The sequence below is a fragment of the Chelmon rostratus genome, chromosome 12, assembly GCF_017976325.1.
Source record: "Chelmon rostratus isolate fCheRos1 chromosome 12, fCheRos1.pri, whole genome shotgun sequence".
NCBI lineage: Eukaryota > Metazoa > Chordata > Actinopteri > Chaetodontiformes > Chaetodontidae > Chelmon > Chelmon rostratus.
The window spans coordinates 20830589-20855146 of record NC_055669.1 but is presented as its reverse complement, the minus strand read 5'-3'; the positions used below and the strand labels follow the sequence as shown (position 1 = coordinate 20855146).

Here is a 24558-nt window from a genome sequence, read left to right as displayed (position 1 = left end):
GAGATCTTAAAAAAGACAAGATTAACTTGATAGTGTGCTGTTAAGCATTTGATCTTTTCTTGTCCCTCTGTTTTCTATAACCTTTGGTGGTGCTTGTTTATGCAGGCAGATCAGGAGGATAGTTATCTGTATGCTCTGTGAAGTTCAGTAATGTCAGTTTGTCAGCATAAATTCTTCACATTAACATAAAGATCTGCTCTTTAAGTTTAAAGTTATGTGACTGTGGTTTTTGAAATTGTAATATACTGTAACAATTTCTTGCGTCGTATGTCCTCCCTCAGACAACATCATCAAGCGAGTGTTCAACATCATAAAGTTCACCTGGGTGCTCTTCCAGACAACGGTGGACAGCTTCACCAAATGGATGAACGACATGTGCAGGGAGTACATCGACATCTCCACTGTGCTGCGTATAGAGCGCTGCATGCTGACCAGAGAGGTCAAGAAGGTACCAAGAACCTTCACATTGACTTTTGACATGTAGAAGGAGAGTTACCTTACTTTTTAAAGCAGTTTTTAAAGCTTTATATATAAGCTATTTATATATATATATATATATATATATATATATATATATATATATATATATATATATATATATATATATATATATATAAGATAATTGATGGATATTAGTGTGATTAAGAGAACCAGTAAATGATAACTCCTCTTCTCCTACCAGGGTAATGTGCCATCCAGAGAGAGCATCCACATCTACTACCAGAAGGCCATGAGGCTCAACATGTCCAGACAGGCTAGTATGGATCGGCTAAGCGAGGATGAGTCGGCCTCAGGCTCCACCAGGGTCCGAAGAAGGCGAGGCGGGTACCGCATGGAGAGCCAGGACTCCACAGCCTCCAGAGACAGCATATCCAGGTATGCACAACCTGATGGTGGTTAGATCAACAATGCACCATGAAATGTTAATACCTGGTCCAGCCATGCATCTGTAAAGATTTCTGAATGCTTTCCTGAATTATAATCCCTCAGATTCATGTTTTTTTCTTGAGGAATTGTTCATTGAAAATGAGGAAGTGATGAAAACATAACCTATTTTTATCAAACAAACTGTCATATTACTAACACATCCCCTTAATGATCACTGTGTAATGATCACATGTAGTTCCACATGTGGAAACATTTTTGGTATACGTGTCTCCAGTTGAATTCACATGTTATTGTATGTGCAATAATCTACACATTAAAGGGCTTAATTACCTCTTGTGCTATCTAGACAGCACCACAAACAATTGCTCATTCACCTCCATTGTACTGGTGTGGACGAGACAGATATCTCGAACCCTTGGCCACGAAAACCAAAACCCTCTGCGTGGTTAGACACTCGAGGGAAGTGAGAAAATGAAAATGGATGAACTGACCTTTTAAGGTGGCAGCCATTGGTTATTATGAGCTATCATCTTGTGGTTATCATCACATTGAGCCATTTCATCCTCATTCTTTCCTGTGTCTTGTTATGTTATGGGGTAAACAACAAGATAACCTTCCTGCTCATCTTTTAATGTTAATGTTAAATACGCAGTATATGGGGACTCTCCCGTCTGTGTAACCTAACGTCAATCCCATCTCATCCTTCTCATCACTGATCATTGCATCTGTCACTCTCACCACCTCTCAGTGCCTTCACCGAGGCAACCACACTGTTTTCTCGCCAATCCACCCTGGAAGACCTCGATGGCATGCCTGAGTGCATTCCCAAAACCAGCGAGCGTGCCAGGCCCAAACTGCGTAAGATGTACAGCCTGGACGTGTCCAATTCATCAATGGACAGTGGCAGCAGCTTCATGTCCAGGTGCCTGGCCTCTGCATCACCCATGTTCACATCTGTGTTAATTATCATTGTCACTGGCATGAGAAAAGATGATTGATCTCCTGACCCCCCCTGTTGGTGCTTTTTTATCAAAAGGTGTCTCTAATTCTGTTTTTGGTTGATTTCCAGAAAAATGCATGTCCGTTTTTCATTGGAAACACAAGTTTAAATTTTATTTGTATGATCTGTTCGTCCTCAGCAATTGTCTTGCTCTTATTTAGGGTTGGAATAAACATTACACTTCATGCATACTTAAGTTTATTCTCTAACAGTTCACTTTAATCACCTTATTACCATTTATAAGCTATATTAATATTTCATAAATGGTTTATATCACACTTTAATGTAGTTGTGTGCAGATTTAATTGTTTGTTAATGTTTGTTTGTCAGCATCTGTAACACAGATGACAGCATACTTCTGTAAAACACAGTAATGACATAAAATGTCCTCATAAGAGAAGTTAAACATGTGGACAAATACTGTATATTGATAAACACTTGAAAAATGTACTTATATCTGCTTATAACAACGTTATAGTGTAATAGAAACCATTTATTAAACGTTTATTTAATATACTTTATATAAATGTTTTCCTTTTTAAAAGAAAAAATATGCCCCAGTATGGCATAAACAATTGAATTCCAGTCAATCAAGTGTATTAAAGATAAAGGTGACGTGTGCAGACTTTATTCTGAATAAACTGTGAGATTCTGTTTCAGTTTTCAGTTTTTTAATCTTAAGAACGATGTGAGCAGGTAGACTTTAACACAGACTCTGCTGTTTTTGTACCCTGTAGTGAAGCGACCCAGTGCATCACACTCTACTCCAGACAGGGCACCACAGACACCATAGAAGAAGTGGAGGATGAGCAAGATCAAGGCGAAGACAAGCAGCAGGTTCCCTTGAGATCCCAACAGCCAGACGAGAGCGAGGGGGCCGAGGGCTGTCTGTGGAGTGACGGAGAACCCAGGGAGAAAGAGGAGGAGGAGGAGGGTGAGGGCCAGGAGGGACTAGAGGATGTGGAGGAAGATGATGAACCAAAGGACCAGGAGAGCAAAGAGAGAGAGCAGGTTCCCTGGGAGTCCTTTGGCCCAGATGAGGGCCCCTCCCTCAGGCCAGAGGAAGCAGAGTCTGCACCCTCTGCCCAGGAGAAGGAGATCTCTGAAAGTGAGGATGGGGGAGGACAGCAGGACTTCATGCAGACAGAGGGGAGAGCAGGACTCCTCTACACGCCTGATACAGATGCTTCCAAAACGTCTGACGCCGACGTGCCTCCCAGCTACAGCAAGGCGGTCAGCTTTGACCGTCTGGAAGTTAGCGATGACGAGAGTGACATGGACAGGAAGAGGCGTATGATTATGACCTCTGACAGCCGCTCAGACAGCAGGTCAGACATCATGCTGCCCTCGATGACCACTGAGCTGACGGCCAGCGAACTGCTGCTCAACAAGTAAGTCCAAACACAACTGAGGCCTGTTTCACAGGATCACCTAGCTCATGACCAATTTTAAGTTTATACCATCCCAAAATCCCAAAATGTTTTATCAAAGTTAGTATTGAAAACTGTCAAAATTGCCAAAAAAAAATTGCAAAATTGATGTTACCTGACTTTAATCATAACTTTACTATCTTCAATAAAATGATGTTATGCTGTTTAATTTTGGCAACTATAGTTAAGAGGTTTTGCATATTTTACTAAATTAACAAAAAAATGTTTTCATTGTAAAACAGATTCTTAAATTAAGGTATAAAGGATCAGATGTTGTCTCTATGTGGGAGCAAAAAAACCCAGACTGAAAGAAAAAGTGTTTTTTGTCTCTTTATAGCCATGTGGTTGTTTTACGTCTCTTTGTCGTTGTTTTGTTTTTACTCCCCTGACCCCTGAAGCCCCTGGGCCCAGTAGGCCCATTCAGTAATCCATCCATGATTACAGGCGGCTATGTGAATCAAGAATTATCTGTAAATGTTAACGAGTAGGAGGGTGCAGGGAAATATTATCATCATGGGGCATGAGCCAGGAGAAGTGCTTATAGTCAAGAATATGTTGATTTATTTTCAAGTCTTCAGTTAACACACAACAACAAAAAACACACATGGGCCGATGTCTCTGAAACAAAGCAAACCAAGGATTAGAAATGATCAAGTCCATTAAACTTCTCTTAAATAAAGATAAGGATAAATTAAGATCTAATTTAACTTCATGACAATGCTAAATGTGCAAAACCAGCCCTTACCTGTGCTGCCGCCCCGTGAAATGGTGAGAGACTGAATGAATGGGTGAGCAGGACTTAAATAGGGCGTGCACAGGTGAAGGAGGTGAGAGGCAACCAATGAGTGAAGAAGAAAGGGAGGGAAGTGAGGTAAAGGGAAGTGATGTAAAGGAAGTGAGGTGAGCTAAACAGGGTGGGGAGACATGAGAAATAAGAGTCTTTACTACAGTAAAGTTACATGATTTTTAAGTAGAGGAAATCATACACCCATTTATTCACGTTTGGTCAGTGTTTTAGAATCAGAAAAAGGATCAAACTGCACATCGATCCATTTCTCTGTGTCCGTCCAGGATGTTTTATGACGACGAGCTGGAGCAGTCAGATAGATTCTACCAAAGGCAGCCTCTGATCCTCCAGCTCTGCTACGCCCTCTACAACATGCTCGTGGCCCATTCAGAGATGGTGTGCTACCTGGTCATCATCATCAACCACATGGTGTCGGCCTCCTGCGCCACCCTGGTCCTCCCCATCACCATCTTCCTCTGGGCCATGCTGTCAGTGCCGCGGCCCAGCAAGCGCTACTGGATGACTGCCATCATCTATACCGAGGTACAGTCAGCTTTTCAAAACATTCATAAAACCAAAGTAAATTTTGTGTCATTTTTTATTTCGTAAGTGTTTGGAAATAATGACATAAAGCTTGTAAAAATCAATTATTATATTTTTGACAACGATTACACATTTTAATTGGAAAAATAGGAAATAGGAAAAGGAGAAAGACATTGTTCTGACAACATTTTGTTTTCCCCCAGGTCACTATCGTCGTCAAGTACTTCTTCCAGTTTGGCTTCTTCCCCTTCAACCAGAACAAGATGGATAAGAACAAACCATATCACCCTCCCAACATCATCGGTGTGGAGAAGAAGGATGGTTACGTCCACTACGACCTGGTCCAGTTACTGGCTCTCTTCTTCCACAGATCCATCCTGAAGGTACCCGCAAACGCAGAATATTTGGCAGCATGTTAACTTGAACATGTGCATCATATTAAAGGGTGCATATGGTGTTTTTCTACATTTTTTTCCCATTTTTTTGACTGGGCGACATGTTTCTTCATTACCATGAACTCAACACTCACTTTATTTACACCGTCCTGCAGCCATGAATTTTCACTACATCACCAAATGTGTATGAGTGTTGCTGAAACTAGTCCCAAACAAAACCGCTATTTAGTGATTTTGAGTCACCAGCTGTTATCAGAAATTAGTTTAAAAAAGATATTTTAGAGGAGTTTTATAGATTTCAGTAGGAACAAATTGGGGTTGGAGATGAGTGCCACTGACCGTACACGTTGTTGCTTTTATTATTTCATGCATTTTTCTGACTGAGAAATCTAGATTATTGCCAAATTTATCTTATTACTTATTAAACACAATCAGGCTGTCAGTTCTTCCCATAAATACATGGAGGCCTGTGTATTTTAGAGGATCCCTTGAAGTCAAGCATGTCCAAACTATTCTCTAAAGGGCCGTGTGGCTGAAGGTTTTCATTCCAACCCAGGAGGAGCACACCAGGCTGGACTCATTTAATCAGCTGCTCGCAGTCTTCAGCTGATAATTAGGTGACCTCTTGATTGGTTGGACAACATAACCTGCAGCCACAATCCCATCACGGCTTGATGGAATAGTTTGGACATGCCTGCTTTAAGTGATGCGGCACAAAAATGCACCGTTCTTTTTCTCTGCAAAATTTCCTCTTTATTTTACTATTCCTCCACTACAGCTCAGCATGGAAACAGAAAAGGGGAGAGAAAAGAGGGAATTTTATACTAAAATGAATGGAACTTTGGAAGATTTCCACTTGATTTGTCTAACTCAGACTGCTGAAGCCTCACAGCCTCACAGAACAAGAACTGTGGAGTTTTTCCTCCATCACTTACAATGGAAATTAATTATAAAGCGATCATTTAATGGTCAGTATGAACAGGAAGAATTTTCAGTGTTCTAATGCCACCTGACTGTCATTTTAAGACAGACTTAAACAATTGTGAAGCTATCCTTTAAAGCTGGTGCAATATTTTAAAATCGAGGTGATAATACTCTGTGCTCGATACCCTGTGCTGATATTCATCATGCCACAAAATTACAACAATTCTGTGTTTAAAACATCAACTAATGTGTTTTTTTTAAGCGGTTACGTCCATTTAATTGAAGGGAAATTCTACAGTGCAGTGCTTCCATAATGTATAATTATTAAATGAATTTCCAGACAACCCAAAACCAAAAAGAAAATGAAATGTCCGTGATTGATTATGTCCTTGAGGTCAGGGAGGAACACCTGTTACATTAACCTTTAGCAACACAGGGTGGTTGATCTCCAGTATTGAATAAAAGGTGAATATTTAGATGTGTGTGTCCCTGCTGCTCAGAGATTGAATCTTGCTCGAAGATTTCTCTCCATCTGTTTCTTGCAGTTTTCTTTCTTTCATAACAAATGAGAGAAATGCTGTAGTGCACTGTTAGACCTTTAGGGGGCAAATAATGTGACTGAAACACTTGTCTGCAAATGTCGCAGACTCTCAGTTCACTTGGGCATGAAATATGACATTTATCCTCCTTTTTCCATCTCCAGTGTCATGGTCTATGGGACGAGGACGACCCCAAAGAAAAGGAAAAGAGAGAGGCGTCTCGTCAGAGTGAGTCGGAGGACGAGGGAAAAGACAAAGAGGAGCACGAGCAGGAGTCTGAACCCGCCTCCTCAGTGATCAGTGAAAGGAGAGGCTCCACTCACACCTTGAGATCCCTGAACTTTGGGACCTCCATTGATTCAGGACAAGTCCAGGTGCACTTCCCGCAGCAGCAGACCTTCCAGCGTCGCAAGAGCTCCAGCGGAGGCTCGCACATTTCTCACCGATCTCTCCACTCTTCTGCAAGGTCCAAGAGAGGTGAGGATCCTTGTCTATTATCTGTGTGCTAACTCGACAGCTGGTTCACAACATGAGACTGATTGGGCAAAGTCAACAATTAACACACTTCCATTAAAACAAAGCCCGAGAGTAATGTGTCATTTTGTAGCAAGCATAAGCGTGACTTCTCTAACAATAATAATCATGCCAGCAACAACGAATAGAAGGAATCCTCTGGTGTTTATATCGCACATTTCCTGTGGTCTCTAGCCTTGACCCTTGGATTTGATCTCTGGGCTTGAGGATCTCAGGCTGTACCCGTGACTCAGTGTCGCGTCACGGTTCATTTACAACTCGAAATGTAAATTGTTTTCCACAGGAAGCACCGCTTCCAAAAACAGCAGCCGCAAGGACGGCAGCGAGGCCAGCGTCCATCAGAAGACCCGCAAACAGATGATCATGGAGAAGCTGAGGGAGCAGCTCTTCAAAGGAAAAGCTTTCGTCATAAAACGGTACACTGACACATAGCGGGGTCATAAAAGCTGAGGCAGCTGTGTTTTTTCGTCTGTTAATCTCCACCCACGGCTGATACTGACTCTAATTATACAAGGAAGTGTGTAACTTTGTGATGCCGGTCCTCTAGTATCCTTGACGAATAATGGAAGATGCACTGTGGAAAATCGTATGAGCGATTACAGCAGCTAAAGAGGTCTAAATTTAGACCTTTAATTACAGCATTCCCGTTAGGCTAGTCAGAGTAATTTTTGTAAGTGCTGTTATTGTTATTGTGCTAAATTTAATCACAGTGGGACGAGTGCTTTCTGAGATATTACATGTAGAGCAGTAATTGAGATGCGCAGAGAGGATTTTTTAATCAGTTACGTTTTCTCAAAATAAAACCAGTGGTGTCTGAAAATGCACGTGTATTTCTTTGGATTTGGAATAACGTCGTTTCTTTGTATTTCTCTGTAGTTTCATGGAGCTCTACCTTCCAATGAGGCAGTTCTTCCATAACTTGATCCATCCAGAGTACAGCGCGGTCACAGACGTCTACGTTCTGATGTTCCTCGCCGACACGGTCGACTTCATCATCATCGTGTTTGGATTCTGGGCGTTTGGTGTAGGCTTTAACTCTAGATTTACATCGAAATTATTCTTTTCACCTGAAACCATAAACAAAATCGCTTCAGAGAACGTTAACATGTATGCTCGTCCCTTCTAGAAACACTCAGCGGCAGACATCACGTCGTCTCTGTCGGAGGATCAGGTGCCGGGACCGTTCCTGGTCATGGTCTTGATCCAGTTTGGCACCATGGTGGTGGACCGCGCTCTCTACCTCAGAAAGTCCGTCATGGGCAAGGTCATCTTCCAGGTCATCCTGCTCTTTGGCATCCACTTCTGGATGTTCTTCATCCTGCCAGGAGTCACAGAAAAGTAAGAGCTTAATCTTACCTCACATTAGACCTCACATTAATCTAAAATAATACGTGTCTTTATTAATTTAAGTTCAATATTTTGAGGTTAATCAGGCTTGAGATCATCTCTGTCTGCCTGTTACTATTCAAATAAATTCCCATTCAGTGTGTTTTATATCTGAAATGAATGTGTTTAGTCCTGCTTTGCTTTGCGATCAGGTTATTTTGTTTGCAAAGCTTAAAATAATCTGAATATTTGAGAGTCTTAGTGCTGCCTGCAAATGAAAAACGAGTCAAACAACCTCATCCCTCACTTTTACAATCTGTCTCACTTCTCTTCCCCTCGTAGGCGTTTCAGCGAGAACATCGTCGCTCAGATGTGGTATTTTGTCAAGTGCATCTACTTCGGGCTGTCAGCCTATCAGATCCGCTGCGGTTATCCCACCCGTGTTTTGGGAAACTTCCTCACCAAGAGCTACAATTATGTCAACCTCTTCCTGTTTCAAGGGTGAGTTACGCTGGGAAAGAATCATTTCTTCCAGCTGGGCAAACAGGTCCAAGGCTCTGGTCATGTCATGGTTGACAGCCAGCTGCTGTTGCAAGGATGGAAGGAGATGAACCAAATTGCACATGCAGTTATTTGTTTCAAAAATGAGATATTTGTTAAAGGGGATGCTGACATTTCTAACTGTCAGTCTGTGTGATGTCTGGTGCTGAAATGATAAGTCAGTTAAACGCTTCAGCAGATTTGCTGTTTTCAGCTTCTCGAATGTGAGGGTAGGCTACTTCTCTCTCTTTTCTGTCGTTGTTTATTGTAAATCTTTAGGTTTTGGTCTGTTAGTCAGATTAAACGAACAATTTATAGACTTCACTGTGGAATTTTTTTGACATCATTATTAAACTTAACAACTTAAAATAATCATCAGTTAATTGAATTAATTTTAGATTTGGAAACCACACCTACAGTTACTAGATGACTAGATTTATTTTAAAGTAAGAAGAAGTTGTCTCCAGCATATAGCATATTTTGTTGTTACTACAGGTCTGGCTATAAAAGATAATACAAGGGCTTTAAATGATATTAATGTAATAATTGATAGTGGTTGCCAATATTAGTCAGTGTTGTTCAGTTATGTAACTCTTCTGATTTTAATTGAGATGATTTTTAATTTCTCTTTTCGCCTTTGACTAGAATAAGCAGAAATGTGCTGAAATGCTCACAAACCCGCAGAATCGTACTTTTTCTTTCATTAGAAATATTAGATCATCTTGTCAAAAGCTTAGGCCTGTCCTTCTCTTGGACAAAATGTACAAATTAATGAGCACGATTTTAAAAAATTGAATCTGATTTGATTTCAGCCCCCGGTTCTGCCAGAATAACTAAGACGTGTGTTTTGTTCCTAGTTTCCGCCTGGTGCCGTTCCTGACGGAGCTGCGGGCAGTGATGGACTGGGTTTGGACCGATACCTCGCTGTCTCTGTCCAGCTGGATCTGTGTGGAGGACATCTACGCTCACATCTTCATCCTCAAATGCTGGAGAGAGTCTGAGAAGGTGTTTATCACTGTGGCATCAGTCTAGTGTGAGAGGAGTCAGTTTCAGAGCCAAAGCCTGTCATGTTGGAATTCACGCTGAAATTTACTTTTGTGAGTTGTTGAAGGAGATCTTTTGTAAAAATAAGATTAAAGTCTGGTCTGGATTGGCTGGGTGATGGCTGGACTCTCACTCTCTGCAATGACCTGCACGTTCGGTAACATGTTTGTATCTGCAGTGCCTTATATTCCCAAAAGTGCTCTATAACCATCTTTATTCTATGTCCCGCTACAGTAAATAATGCACTCCTGCAGTTTTTCCTTCATCAGTCTGCAAGTACTTCCTGTCCTGAAAGGTTTTGTTCCATCTTTACTTTTATAGCCACAGGCATAGAAAACATGTAGCTATTACCACTGCATCAGGAGTAAAGATGGAACAAAGTTTCATGAGGACTTCCTATAAATAAACTGCGCTGTAACGTTTTGCCCTGCATGCAGGTCAAATAGTACATCTCACTGCCTTTTATCTCATCCTCCTGCAGAGGTATCCGCAGCCGCGAGGCCAGAAGAAGAAGAAGGTGGTAAAGTACGGGATGGGAGGCATGATTGTGGTGCTGCTGATCTGCATCGTCTGGTTCCCGCTGCTCTTCATGTCCCTCGTTAAATCTGTAGCCGGAGTCGTCAACCCGCCGCTGGATGTTTCGTTTGAAATCACCCTGGCTGGCTTTCAGGTGTGGACACAGTTTGTTTAATCAGATCATTTGAGCTAAAGCAAGTTTTAAGAGAAGAGACCAAAAAGATGCTCTGCCCAAAGCCAAATCTTTTTGAAATGAAATGAATTCCTGCCTCCTTTGAGTGGAAGTCGATCTGGATGAGGTAAATAAATCTGTGATTCACTCCAGGCTGACGCCAGGTCTTTATTTGAACGTCTTAAAGTGGCACTTTTTGATCCGTTTGTGTGATTACTGGTGGTCTGTGAGGTCGTGTGAATATTCTGGCTGCAGGGTGTAATGTTTGATTATGTATCTGGTGCAGATTCAATAACCCAAACAAAAAACATAGATCTGTTTTTCCAGCAAACTTTCAAAGTGTTTTCAGCGTGAACAAAGCTTTTGCTAATCTTCCAAAAAAATGTCCCCTTCTCGCAGCCCATCTTCACCATGAGCGCTCAGCAAAATCAGCTGCAGGGTGTGACACCAGATGAATATAAAGCATTTTCGGATAGATACAGTAATAAAGACGTAAGTACAAGAAATACAAATACACTATGTCAATTATAAACACTATAATGTGTTTATAATGTTGTAATTCACTGTATTGAGAGAGTAGTGAAGATAGCATTGATTACATAATCCATGTTGTACGACCAAGTTTTAAACCAGGCAGTAAATAAACGGCATCTCCACTTGAGTAGGCTTTAAAGCTTTCCTTCTTTGAAACTCTCTGGTTGTGGTATCAAAACAGACACTGTGGCAGACTGGGCTGTGCTTTGGGCTGAATGCTAACATTAGCATGCTAACATGCCTACCGTCCGCTGTTATGCTCACCCATGTTTGCCACCCAAAGTTTAGCATGTCAGCATGCTAACATCGGCTAATTAGCGGCAAACATATTTATTATTCATTATTTTCTCAATTACTCAATTGTTTTAGTCCATAAAATGTCATAATATAGTGAAAAAGACCTTTCACAATTACCTGTTTTTTTTTGTTTTTTTTTGTCGACTAATTCATCCTGCTCAAAGTAAACAATGTTTTGGACAAATTAAAAAGTTTTGACCTGATGCTGCCTTTAGATGAAAAGTGTATTAGAAGAGTATTAGAACTCACCCTCTTGGGAACATGAAGGTCTGTACCACATTTGATGGCAATCCATGCAATATTTATTGAGATATTTCACTCTGAACTAAAGTGGGGGACCGACCAGCACTGACCTCTGCAGAGCCACTAGATCAGCTAAGAATTCTGCACACAGTGGTTCTACCTGGACATCTTTATGATTTAGGTGTGTTAATGGCTCAGTGAAATGTCCTGTTCCTAACATGTGGTTTGGTCCCTCCTGGTTAGGAGGCCTTGCAGTGGCTGGAGGGCTACATCAATGAGGACCTGTACATCGCAAAGCTGAAAGGCAGCTCCAACTCTCTGTGGACCATCAGTCCACCCAGCAGGAGCAACCTGATAGAAATGTTGGGCTCCGAGGAGGAATTCCTCATCACCGTGTCCTGGTCCGTGCAAAGGTACGCACCGACGAAATGTTAACGATATGACAATTAGCGATGGTGGTAATTTTAGAAAGGGGATGGAACAAAGTACAGCAACAAGGGAAGCATTTATTTCTAACTCTTCCACTCACTTTAATGGTACCTCAGTTCAATCAAGCGTCCCTGTGAACCATGACCGGGAGCCAGCACACACAAAACCTGGACCCAGAAACTGCTCCACCTAAATGGAATTCAGTTGTATTTAATGTAATCAAACACATCCTTTGCTAGTATCAACCACCGCTCTCACAGTTTAACTGGCATTTTGTGTCAGTTAATAATAATAATAGTGACAAAATACAGTTACTCAGATTCTGCACGAAAGTACTAATTCAACATATTTGTACATCTCAGAGGGACATATTGTACTTTTTACAACTTTAGTTACTTTTCAGACTATAATAATTTTTCATACCCTTCTTGCCCAGTGAAAACCATGTATCTCCAAATTTGGCGGTTTTGAATGTTTGTGATAAACTGAAGGATGAAGTGTTAATTTATGGGTTGAGAAAACTCTCCTCCTCCTTTAACTAGTGTCTTATTCTGCATGACCATATTCTACAACAGAATAAGGCATTAATAAGTGCTTTAAAATTTATAGATCATAATATAGTACAGTTATTCATTATATATTCTGTTTATTATATAAATATATGACACGTAACTTAACACAGACATTTCACATGCTGTACACACTTTCTTGGTGTGTACATGTATAGGTATATACGTATGTATATGAATATATGTATATATTATTTTTTATTTCCTTTTTGTTTCATTCTATTCAAATGTAAATATTAGTATATATATATTCTGTGTGTGTGTGTGTAGTTCTTTATAAGGGGCTTCTTGCACAGACCGGTATATGACCACATCAATTGCTCAGTTAAATGAATACAATTAATGATCAATTAATATTTCAAATCAAACATGTACAGCTGTAACATGTCTTTCCTCTTGCTCTGATCTCAGAAACCAAAGTCTTGGTGCCAAGGCCGAAACAGCATCTGGAAAACGAGTGACGGTTCTCGACCAAAGCACCAAGCAGAACCTCGCAACGCTCCTAAACACAACAGGGGGCAACTCAGGAGTGTGAGTTTATGAGCCGAGGCTCTACTTTTCCACTGCGAAGCCATCAGCAGGAGCTCAGCTCCCGCATCAGTCACAAACAGATGCCTTCGTTATTCAAATAAAGTTTCTATTTTAAGACGTATATCTAGTTCATAATAAAAGAAAAGTATTGTGTATATGATGCATAGGAATTTTTATACTTAAGTTGAAAATATTCACAAACTACCTGAGTATGAAATTACATTTGTGTCTCAATTCTTAGTGACCAATAGGACACTTTGAACACAGAAAAAGCACAGTACATTACAGTTTGTGAGAATTATTCAATTAAAAAAAAAAAACTGTTCTCTGACCAATAAATGTAATATTTTAGACATATTATTAATTATTGATTAATTAATAAGTGCTGATGTGAAATTATATCTTGTGTGATCATGAATTCTCTATAAAAACAGCAGCTTATGAGCGTGCTCATTGCGCTGTCATTGAACTGAGACACAAATATGACGCCACAGTTCAGTTCTCTTTGCATAGTTTAGGTCAGATCACGGCGTCATTGCCAAATGCACAAATGCACCTGGGGACTATGAAGAAACTTTTTTACATTTTTATTCAAGGTGGTACGTAATATTTCATAGCTGGTTACAAAGTTGAAAATCAAAGGTGCTGCGAAGCAGAAAATTTGTTTAATTGCTGCTGCCCACTGCATGTCTTCAGGTGACCCTATGTGGCGAACAACACTCCTTTAAAACGGCCAAATCCATGAGATTTATTAACATGAAGACACAGAAACAGCAGAATGAATGACAACACAAGCAGCAGACCAGCAGCAGTGCGGTTCGCGGCCAGGTGCGCCTCATTCAGCAGGCAGGTGTAGCTCACCTGGGCAGAGCTGGAGAGGACAGGAGAGGACAAACAGCACAGCTGTAAGAGCTAGGCGGCTAGCCTGGCTGAATTCAGAAACACGCCAACCAGCACCTCCAAAGCTCGCTGAATAACATGTTCTATCTCGTTTGTTCGATCCGTACACAGACAGAAACACTGAAGCGACACTTGGTGGTTTTAGAGGCAGTTGTAGTGTGTTGGCTTGTTAGCTTTAGAGGTATGTTTTGAGCTTTGAACGTAGCTGTTTCCTCCTGTCTCCACTCATTGTGCTGAGCTAAGCTAAGCTAATTGCATCCTGACTGTTGACACAAATTTTTGAAATTTTCTTTCAGCGAACATACAACCTGTACTTTGATAATGGCTAAAGTGAATACACAATTAGACAGGGCAACAATTAATATGAGAACTAGAGAATAAAATAATATAAAAACCTGAGTCTGCCCTCCAACTCTTTCTCTTTTTCGCTCTCTTGCTCCAACATATTAAGAAACATAAGTAACACAAGCTGCGGCTTTCTGCAGTAACAGCTTCTCTTCCTCTGCAGGATCCTGAAGGACATCTTCCCTCGTTACATTCGCGCCCCCAGTGACTCCGACGCCAAGCCTGTTTTGCAGCTTTATAAAGGTGAACATCTGACTGTGACTTCTTGTAGTTGTTGTTTCGTGAGCAAAGGAAACTCAGGAGCCTCTATTAAAAGTGAAAATTCCTCTATTCAGTGAATTGACACCTATTCTCAAAGAGCTTGTCAAGCTTTGAGTCATCTTTCTGTGTTTATTTAAAGCCACTATGATTACAATTTTGATATTTCTGACTTTGTTGTAAATGTCAGAGTCATTTGAAAGATAGTGATACAGTGGCTTTAAAAAAAATAGTTGCACTTTTTTTTCCAAAATGGATTCATGATATTTCTCAATAAAGTAGAACATCTTTCATTCTGATGAAACGACATCATTTCATTCTTCATGTCTGCAGATGAAAAGATGTTTGACATATCCTTGACCTTGAAGCGGACTATTAACGCCATGGATCAGACCCAGGAATGGTGGATCGTCAACCAGACAGAGGGCAGCCCGATAGCAATGAGGTCCCAGACATACAAGGAAGACACTGGACTGGAGCTCTACGTATTCAGCGACCAAGTCAGCCCCCCCAGTTTGGGCTTTCTGGCCGGATATGGGTACGTGGTGATCGGTCCAGCTTTGGTGTTGCGGTGAAGTGTTGTGTTTACATGCAGGAGGTGTTTAACATTTTGGTTTTTATCTGCATCTGTTGCCTTATTACCATGGCGGTTTGAACTTCACATTATGGGAAATGATTTGGGGGCAAGATAAATCTGATTAACAACTGCAAAAGCAAAAAGATTTTTTTTAATTTAAATAAAACAATTTGAATGTTTAGCTGAACAGGCTGTGCTGAGTTGTTGCAAGCAGACAAAGCTTTGTTTTGAGGGGTCACAAGCTGCCGAAGGTTGGAACCATTCACTTTTAAAATCGGCACATACATAGAAAATACAGACTTCAGAGTTTCTTTTAATCTGACTATGAGCTTGCTATCCTGTTGTCCTTTCAGCACACATGAATCATTGTAACAATCCTGCTTGAAACGTGCGGTGACAACCCGACAAGTTTTTATCCATGTTTAAAACCGCCGTGTGGCTCACAGATCAGGATTCATCCCACAGAGACTGAGACAAAACTCCAAAGTTTGACAAAAAAAATTCTCTCTTTCTGGAAATCTTCAAGCAGGTTTTTGTGAGATGTTGCTGAGATGTTGCAAGAAGCTACCAGATAAACCTCATCCTTAGGTGTATGGTCAGAAGACTGTAAAGTAAGGTGAAATCAAAGAAAAGGTGGAGTACTTTTATACCTGGAACTAAGTTACTCGCTCGTACACGGACAGTAGGTGTCTCATGTCTGTACAGACAAGAAAAACATGAAGGAGCAGTTAATAGCTTGGACAGATGAGTGTAAACAGGGGATGAAATGAACTGGAAGCAGATTTAGGGAAGTTAAGAAGCCCAAAAAATCTCAATAGTTTGGCCTAGTCCACACACTTTCCTCCTTCATTCTAAAAAAAAAAAAGTCCCATCCACCCAAGCACTGCTTTAAAAAACATTCTGTCCATAGGAAGACAAAAGCTGAAGCCAAACCGACAGCTGGTGATGTAACCCGCAGCAGCCTTTGCATGCCATCTACTAGCAAGAGAGCTGAGAATCCACATGTTATATGTTGTATAATTTCCTTTCTTCCTGTCTAGGATCATGGGCCTGTACGCGTCTGTGGTTCTGGTCATCGGCAAGTTTGTGCGCGAGTTTTTCAGCGGCATCTCCCACACCATCATGTTCGAGGAGCTGCCCAACGTGGACCGCATCCTCAAGCTGTGCACCGACATCTTTCTGGTCCGAGAGACGGGGGAGCTGGACCTGGAGGAGGACATGTACTCCAAACTCATCTTCCTCTACCGCTCGCCAGAGACTATGATCAAGTGGACCAGAGAGAAAACCCAGTGACGCTCAGCGAGGGGACGTTAACCAGTGAGGGCGAGCCGGAGCTGTTCGGACAGGAGCCGCTCAGGATGGTCGCAGCTGTTTCGGCCCATTCGCCTGCTGAGGGAGCACGAAGCGCCGGAGGAGCAGCTCTGTCCTCCCCAGCCGAGCTCTGACAGCGGTGACACAGTGTTAGCTCCACACTGAAACACTTGTTTGAGTTATAAACTGGTATTTTCTACTATTTACTGACAAAAAACAACAATTTCTGTCATATTATTAATAGATGAGGACAAATTTGCCGGTGCTGTATTTATTTTGGCACAGTTTGGCATCCAGTGGTTAAAACAAGCGGCTGGTGTTCAGTTGGAGACGGAGAAATCCTGTAGGGTCAAGTTTCTTAAGTTATAAAAAGTGCTATCTCTAATATAAAGGTAAGTTTTTAAACACAAATGCCCCGAAGCCTCACCGCTCTTCATTCCCGCCTCTAACATTTTCGCAGGGAGGCGAAGGGAAGCTCGACCCGAATGAGACATTAATCTTTAAGGGCTTCGCACCAACAGACGAGTGCACAACAGTAACCACATGAGCACAACCTCGTATTTCCTCCAACTGGAACGTTCGGATCGTGGGACTGTGCAATATTGAGCTCTCGTTCCTTCAAGTTTTCAAAGGATGTAGGCTGAGGGAAGAGGCCGGCTCTGACAGAGAAACATGAACATACGCACCACCTGTTGTTTTTTTTTTTAACGTCAGAGGCCACATGGGAACCTCTCCAGAGACACAATGCAGAAAACATGATCAGACAATCTTTACTTGCCTTATTTTGTTTGTATGAGAAGAACTGAAACTCCTATCAACTACATATCTTTCTCAGGAAGAGCTGTTTTCACAGATATTCATCATATGAGTTGTATGTCACAATATGTAGGCTTTGATGGATCCAAAAGAATATGAGACTGAAGAAAAGATGAAAACTATTTAAATGGCATGAAATTTAATGCGGACGGACTGATACCGAGTATGTTTACTGCACAGGGAAAAAGTTTAAAGACTATCAGAGAGTAAATGTACCGCTGTGGACTGTTTTCCTCACAGACAATGAGATAAATTGCCAATCATCCATGTTGTGAATCATCTACAGGTTGGCTGGAGTCCAGACCAGCAGAGGGCTGTTTCTGAATCAGGGTAACGTGCATCAGGTGGTCGACTTGCACATCACTTGTGAACCTCTCGCCGTTTTTAACACTCGCACTCATGAAAGCTGCGGCGCCCACAGCTGTGCATTCAGCCGCTGAGGAAGAAACGAGCAGACGCGAAAAAAGATTCCTCACGCGAAGGGCTGAGACACGAAGCTCTTTGGTCCAAACTATGCATTAGAGGACATTGTAGCATGATAGAAAAACTTCATTATTGTCATGACTAATTTTCATTACATGTACATACAAGTTTAAGGAGCGGGGTCAGGGTGGAATGAAATGTGAAACTGCACCTGTATGTTAAAGCAATGTGGTATGATAGAGGTCCAGAGAGCTGCAAATAAAACATCTGGAAAGGTGTGGAGTTTTGCATTCAGCTGCTGTTGTTGCTTGTGGAGAAGGACGGTGAGGGAGCAGGTGGAGGATCTGTGTGTTCGTTGAAGTGGTTCAACAGGATTCTGATGGAAAACAGCTGCAGCTGACTGAACCCGGGACCCTCCGGTTTGAAGACGGCCTCCACCGCCAACCACGAACCCACTGCATCAGCTCCACTCTGTTAAACTCCCATTTTATTTTGATTTGCTTATAAAATGTAGAACAGTTTGAATGTTATCCGATTTTTTTTATTGCATTTCATAAAAGAATATTAATAATGAAAAGTTATAGTGCTCTAATACAGGAATGGTGTAGGAGAAGAATAGAGGTGTAGTGTGAAGAGAATGGAAACTGTAGTGGACTAATCACATAAATGCCTAGTGTTGGAGTGTGTGTCGGCCATATTGCATAAATATAGTCACATGCAGCATTAGGGCTGCAACCACCACCCTGGACAACTGGCAAGACTGTGCATGTACTTGCTCCACCCCATTCTGTTCCCATAATCTTTGAATCCATTTGTTGTATGAAAGAGGTTCAACCACTTGGTTATGATGCAATTAATAGGAGGCCATTAGCAGGAAGTGTAACAGATAGATTCCTCCCCTTCCTTTAGGGCCGTCTGGGAAGCTTCACAGTCGCTACGTCTCTGTCAGGGGCCGTTCATCTCGCTGCTGCGTAGAATCTGTCTGCTGACTCATTTAAGGAAATGCACAGAGACCATGAAATGCCACAACAATGGAAATGTTTATTGATGCATGTGCAAAGTTTGGATATGCTTTGGAGGAATATTCGAGAAGTGGGCAACAGCACAAATAAAAATGTAAACAATCCCTTTATCACCTTTAGTTATGTGGTGTCAGAATAATTTTAATTGGCAGGTAAATCATCTTGTCTTAATAGTTTCTCACATTTACAGTATGAGCAATAAGCTAAATTATAAATTCAGCATTAGGAAGGAAATCAATGGGGAAAATGCACTGAAAACATCGCTGCATGGTCCCTTTTTCATGTTTTAGACGCTTAGATTCAAGGATAGTTCTGTGGAAGCTGGAAATAAAGACACAGCCATGGCTAGCTTTTTTTTTTTAAGGTGGAAGATAACACACACCTTGAGGTAGACAAACAAAAACAGTCTACAATTAGCTACAAGCTGCGCCATCAGGAACCATACGTTGAAATTTCTTGAATAACTCGAATAAGCGCCAGTGCTAAAGACAACCGTGCCATCGTTTTTAAGCATGAGTTTCCACAAATTCATAGCTTTGATTTTGAGTCACCGTTATTCCAAACATGCATTACCAAACTGATTGCATATATTGTTCCAGTAACATTTTCAACAGGCCGCAGCCATGAATACTGAATAAATTACCTCTGTACAAATAAACACCTATACATTGATCAACCCATTAGAGCATATTTAGAGTTTCTGATTTTAATATACCTACAACAATCTTAAGACTCTACTCACAGACAATAACAGCAGAATTTACAGCTTCACGGAGACAAGAAATATTAGAGCATTTACATACAACAGGCTTTCATACATTATTGAACATTGAAGATTTTCCATTACACCGAGGATCCAGCTCAAAGAAACACAAATGAAAAGGCTGCTTAAACTCGCTTCGACTCTCCTGTGACACCAGCTGCAACTGTTGCGGGTTTGAAATTAGCTTTTTTTTTCTTATTGGTTGCACAATAACGATCAAACAGCCACACATCTGGGCCTCAGAGCTCAAAGGGTTTGTCAAGGTTTTTAAGTCGTACACAGAGGGTGTTGTGGTGCAGCAGCAGATGGGTAGAGTCGGCACTCCGGAGGCTGAAGGCTAACACAGCCCTCCCTCATAATCATCATCCTCCTCGGCGGCAGCCGGCGCCCCACTGGCGCCGCCTTGTGGAGCGGCAGCAGCCTTCTTCTTCTTCCCTCCTCCTCCAGGTACCCTCAGGGAGATGGCCAGCTTGGCGTACTGTGAGGCACCGGGGACAAAACGTGACATCAGATCTCAGATTTTAAAGAGCCTGAACACGCATTCTCGCAGTCAGCTTCTTACTACGATCGATGGGGTCCCACATGAACACTGCTTCAGAAGCTGGACCAGGTTCGGTTATTTCAAGTGAGAGATTCACTGTATGTGCCTCTGTTTTTGTCTGGGCCTGTGACGGTGGCTGAAACAGACGGCTCTCTGTTGGAAAAAGATGATGTCATATGTTTGCGCACCAATCACCTTACCTGTTAAGGAATATTTGAATCAAACCACACCCAAACAGTCGTGATGAAGCGGATCAGTTCAGCTTTTGAGTGATAAACCGTTTATATATAAAAACTAAAAAACAGTTCAGACTGGATCTATCTCTCTGGAAGGACTCAGGGGGATTTTAACATTACCTGGTCAGTGATTTAAACACCGTCAGATGTGGGTAATTTTTCACCCCCACCCCAGCTATCATTACCAGCAGCTTTTCTTGCTGAAATAAATATAGAAATGACGATGATGCGACTTTTGCTGGAGTCTGTACCGAAAAAGCATGTTCCCATGCGTCTGGAAAGTCTGATTTTTAGGCCGGGGCATCTCTGTCGCGCCACAGTGCTTCATTTATAATGACATGTTGTGACACGTTTCACCTTTATCCAAAAAAGTCCTGTAGTTTCACCACATTAAAATGCTGTGCAGGACGATGAGTTAAATTGCAGAGCACACTGAATACTTCATTTCCCACCTCCCCCTGTGATGTTAACTGCATCAGAAAAGGGCTTCTGCAAATGTTTCTTTCCCCAAAAAATACAATTTAATATCAGCTCGCTCATAGAAGCCCAATCCAGCAGACCATGAATAAAAACCAGTCTGTCATAGCAAACAAATTTGGCTTTAAATAAAATACTACAGGATTTTAATATGGCTGGAGTTCAACTATCATATCAAACTTCAGCGCCTGATCAAACTGAAGCCAGAAGACAGATACTGTCGGCTAAATAAAAAGTATACCGTATATATACACCCGCAAGTATTTGTAATTCTAGTACTCACGTCATTGTCCATGTACTTCAGTAAAGGTGAGTTGCACACGCGGTAGACCTGGTCCTCATCCTGCTCGTCGTAGCCCTGCAGTAGCGTCTCCATAGCAACACAATCTTCGCTTCCACTGTAGCCGGGCAGACTGGTGGAGACCAAGCAGCACTTCATGTAATTATCTTCAGTTTAAAGTGGCAGACGTGTCATGCGACCACGAAGGTGAGGCCACGTCAAGGTGACTCCCTTGTCGTGCCAGCAGGCCACAGATCACAGAAATGACGGACTGCGACGACACATACCTGTAACTCTCTCGGACACATTTATCGGCTGCTACGTAGTCCCCTCTGTGAAGATGGATCAGCACTTGAGCAGTCGTTTTCTGAAGAGTGAAAAGCACAGAGCGAGTGTGTGATTAACATGCACTGAATAATGTGCTTTGACGCGTTTACGGTCATAAGAGGTCAGAGGTCAGCTCCAGAACAGCCCCTTAACATCATCACAAACACCAACAAATATGTTAAATACGTTTAATTTATACTGAAGCAACAGTCCTGTGTTTACTCTGCTGTGCTGTACTGATGAGCAGAGAGGTATAAACTCACCAACAGGCTGTTTTTGTCTCATATACCCTGCAGCGACACCACTACATTTTTAATTACGTTAATATTAATGGCTAGAGTCAAGTTAATAACATCATAATTCATGTGCAACAACTTTCTTCCTTACTTTCAATAAGCAGTAATTAGGAGGTTATTAATGTTAAACTCTTCGTTAATGGTCTAGTAGATGCAGTGCTTTCTCATGACTAATCAAGAGCCCATATGCTAATATGTTGCATGCTGGTAAGCAGCTAGTTAATGGTGAATATTTGTACTTTAATATGAAGAGCTACCATTAATTTGGATGAATGTGCACAGAGACTTTAATGACATAACAACAAAACATTGACTCACCTTGAAGCACATGGGGAAGTTCTCAATCTCTTTGTACATGTTCTTCTCTTTCTGCAGAGCGACGGCTGCTTCGTCCAGCCTGGTTAAAAAAAACGGAACACAGCGAGAGATGATGAGGAGCAGGTTCTGCAGTTTAACGTCAGATACAGACACAGACAAATGTCCTGTGTCCATTCGTCCCAGTGTCATGTGAATCCAGATATGTGAATGTGTTATTACTGAAAGCTTTCTGGTTCGTAGCACAAAGGACAGCTGTAACCTAATATTTGGCAGCACAGGTGATTAGTGTTAATGTCCCCTCTTCCCTGTACCTTTTTAACCTGACCAGAAGTCTGGAGGCTTTTCCCAGCAGCTCCACGGCCTGACGCAGGCGGTCCTCATTCTACAGGGAGACAACGTGGATGTACAGAAGTGAAAATAGATCAAACCAACAATCAGCCAGTTATTCTGAAAAGCTCAGTCTCACCTCAAACACGCCAGCTGCCTTCTGATACAGGTCCACAGCTTTCTCTAGGTTTATAGGCTCTATCAATCTGGGAATGATACAAGAAAAAGATTTTAGATGAAGAAAAGTTTTCTCTGGTCCCTGAGCTACAGGGTACAGTACCAGATAACACGATTACCACTACTCTGAGTTGATTAACAAACACATTAAAAAGCAGCAATGCAGAACAAAAAAAATAAATACAATACATAAGGAAACCTCCATCGAAATATGTTTAATCAAAGGTTGAATCAGCAACGTCGTGTCGAGGTAGTACAGAGGAATAAGGTGCTATTTTTACTTTCCAGCCCGGTCCAGAGCCATGGCGGCAGTGTCAGGAGTCCCATTCTCCATGTACATCATACAGGCTTTCTCTATGTACTGGATGGCCTCGGGCATCTTCTTTTGTTCCTGTTGCAGGTGCAAACACAGCAAAGTCACCATCCTGCTGCAGACGTTTTACAAACATCTACCCATCAATGAGCTTGACGGTTGCGCTCACCTTCATCATCATACCCGCCTGTTCGATAGCCCTGAGGAAGAGGAGGAGAGTCTGAGTAAAACAACAGTTTTTTTTATTATTATTAGGTTTGCTGCTGTGTTATTAATGGGATTATAACACAGGATACTTACTTTGCAGCATGAAAAAGCCTGCAGGGCACGTTAAGGAAAGTACAAGACAGAGTGAAAGGACAGCAGAGTCATGTCATGCAGCTCTGCACAGAGTTCAGAGAGGATACGCTTTGTTTTCTGTGTGATATTCAGCCTCCTTCAGATAAGCATCCTTTGCTTGATCGTACTGCTTCGCGTTCTTGAAGCAAACAGCTGAAAACAGGGCACAGACAGGTAGTTAGCAGTAAAATGTGGGAAATCTGTCGACGGGTTACTTAAATTAAGGACTAATATTGATTTTAGATTACCTGCTTTGGCGTATTCTGATGCAGCGCTGTCAAAATCAGGCTTCCACTTCGTCAGACTTGTCTTTAAGCTACAACAACATGACGAGCAAATGATGAATGGCTGAAGCTAGCAGATTCAGCTACATGCTCAGCTGACTGACAGCTGCAGAAAAAGACAGCGTGGCTCATTTATTATCTACTTAACCCACCTATGATCAACTGATGATACAAACATATTGTCAGTTTACATTGCATAAGCCCGCCTGAAAACGCACCAGTGGCCTTTAAAGCTAGCTTAGCTAACATCATAGTAAAACAAGCTGCTGCTTCCTGGACAGAAACGAAACGAGATTTTTTTTTTTACCGTAACTCACCATTTTTCAGCTTTAGCTATGTGCTCATGCGCTTCATTTATCTTCTGAGCGGCCATGCTGTTAATTATGTCAATGCTATATAACGGATTTGTTATGGATAAGCTGTTATGGACGTTGTTTTCGTCGATTTTGGATTAGCAGGAACTCATCCTCAAGCGCAACGTCGTCTTCCAGTGTCGCAGGCTACGGGAGCCGCCGAGGACCAAACACACCTGCAATGCCATACGCTGGCTGACTGATTGGTTGCTGTTGGGTTTCTCAGCCTTTTTAATCAGTGATTCTGATTTCAGGCTGTATCTTCGAACATTACTTGACTCAACTTATTTCTTTGCTCTGTGGCAGGATTATGACACAGTCTCAGGAATTAAAGGGGCGATTGCCAAACTTCAGGGAGCCCAAAAGCTCTGGCCTTACTAGTGTGCAGCAGTGTGAAATATTTTTATTTTATTTATAGTCTGTATGGGAATATGCAGAACTAAATCACATAATAGCAACTGACACTGAAATTATTTTGGTCCTGCTAATCGTGTGGCCTTGTCTAGAGGAGTTGTCAAAATCTAATATTATTAAATTAATTACCACAAATTACCCCACAGCAAACTTGAAGCCAGATATTCCATCATAGAAAAACTTAAACACAACATACTTCAGTATACTTAAAAAATATGTG

At 41.6% G+C, this 24558-nt stretch overlaps 2 protein-coding genes across 2 annotated transcripts in view; one reads left to right on the top strand and one right to left on the bottom strand.

Moving 5' to 3' along the window:
- Positions 1-17311, top strand: part of LOC121614594 (piezo-type mechanosensitive ion channel component 2) — an 83115-nt gene extending 65804 nt beyond the window's left edge. Inside the window, exons 36-54 of the mRNA XM_041948553.1 lie at positions 282-448; positions 683-876; positions 1637-1810; positions 2626-3279; positions 4390-4648; positions 4852-5031; positions 6671-6983; positions 7324-7456; positions 7917-8064; positions 8167-8378; positions 8709-8867; positions 9764-9911; positions 10432-10620; positions 11038-11130; positions 11956-12125; positions 13122-13241; positions 14650-14729; positions 15078-15282; positions 16362-17311. Of these exons, the coding sequence (XP_041804487.1) occupies positions 282-448; positions 683-876; positions 1637-1810; positions 2626-3279; positions 4390-4648; positions 4852-5031; positions 6671-6983; positions 7324-7456; positions 7917-8064; positions 8167-8378; positions 8709-8867; positions 9764-9911; positions 10432-10620; positions 11038-11130; positions 11956-12125; positions 13122-13241; positions 14650-14729; positions 15078-15282; positions 16362-16614 (3851 nt within the window). The 3' untranslated portion in view covers positions 16615-17311. The remainder of the gene's footprint in view (positions 1-281; positions 449-682; positions 877-1636; positions 1811-2625; positions 3280-4389; positions 4649-4851; positions 5032-6670; positions 6984-7323; positions 7457-7916; positions 8065-8166; positions 8379-8708; positions 8868-9763; positions 9912-10431; positions 10621-11037; positions 11131-11955; positions 12126-13121; positions 13242-14649; positions 14730-15077; positions 15283-16361) is intronic.
- A 1587-nt stretch (positions 17312-18898) lies between these two features.
- On the bottom strand, positions 18899-24061 carry napgb (N-ethylmaleimide-sensitive factor attachment protein, gamma b). The gene is made up of 12 exons (XM_041949274.1): positions 23889-24061; positions 23536-23603; positions 23356-23440; positions 23249-23266; positions 23118-23148; positions 22917-23026; positions 22598-22664; positions 22443-22513; positions 22132-22210; positions 21478-21557; positions 21194-21323; positions 18899-20134 (listed from the first exon to the last, which is right to left on the bottom strand). The coding sequence occupies exons 1-12, from the start codon at positions 23942-23944 to the stop codon at positions 19994-19996; spliced, it is 936 nt and encodes a 311-aa protein (XP_041805208.1). The 5' UTR covers positions 23945-24061; the 3' UTR covers positions 18899-19993.
- Between the last annotated feature and the right edge of the window lie 497 nt (positions 24062-24558).

What these genes read in the sequence shown, in the direction of transcription:
- napgb (XM_041949274.1), bottom strand. Translation starts at nt 23,944, where the DNA reads ATGGCCGCTCAGAAGATAAATGAAGCGCATGAGCACATAGCTAAAGCT. An exon ending in GCTCTGGACCGGGCTGGAAA is followed by an intron (nt 22,665 to 22,916) that starts GTAAAAATAGCA and finishes TATCATTCCCAG; the next exon opens with ATTGATAGAGCCTATAAACC. An exon ending in ACTTCCCCATGTGCTTCAAG is followed by an intron (nt 21,558 to 22,131) that starts GTGAGTCAATGT and finishes TTCACTCTTCAG; the next exon opens with AAAACGACTGCTCAAGTGCT.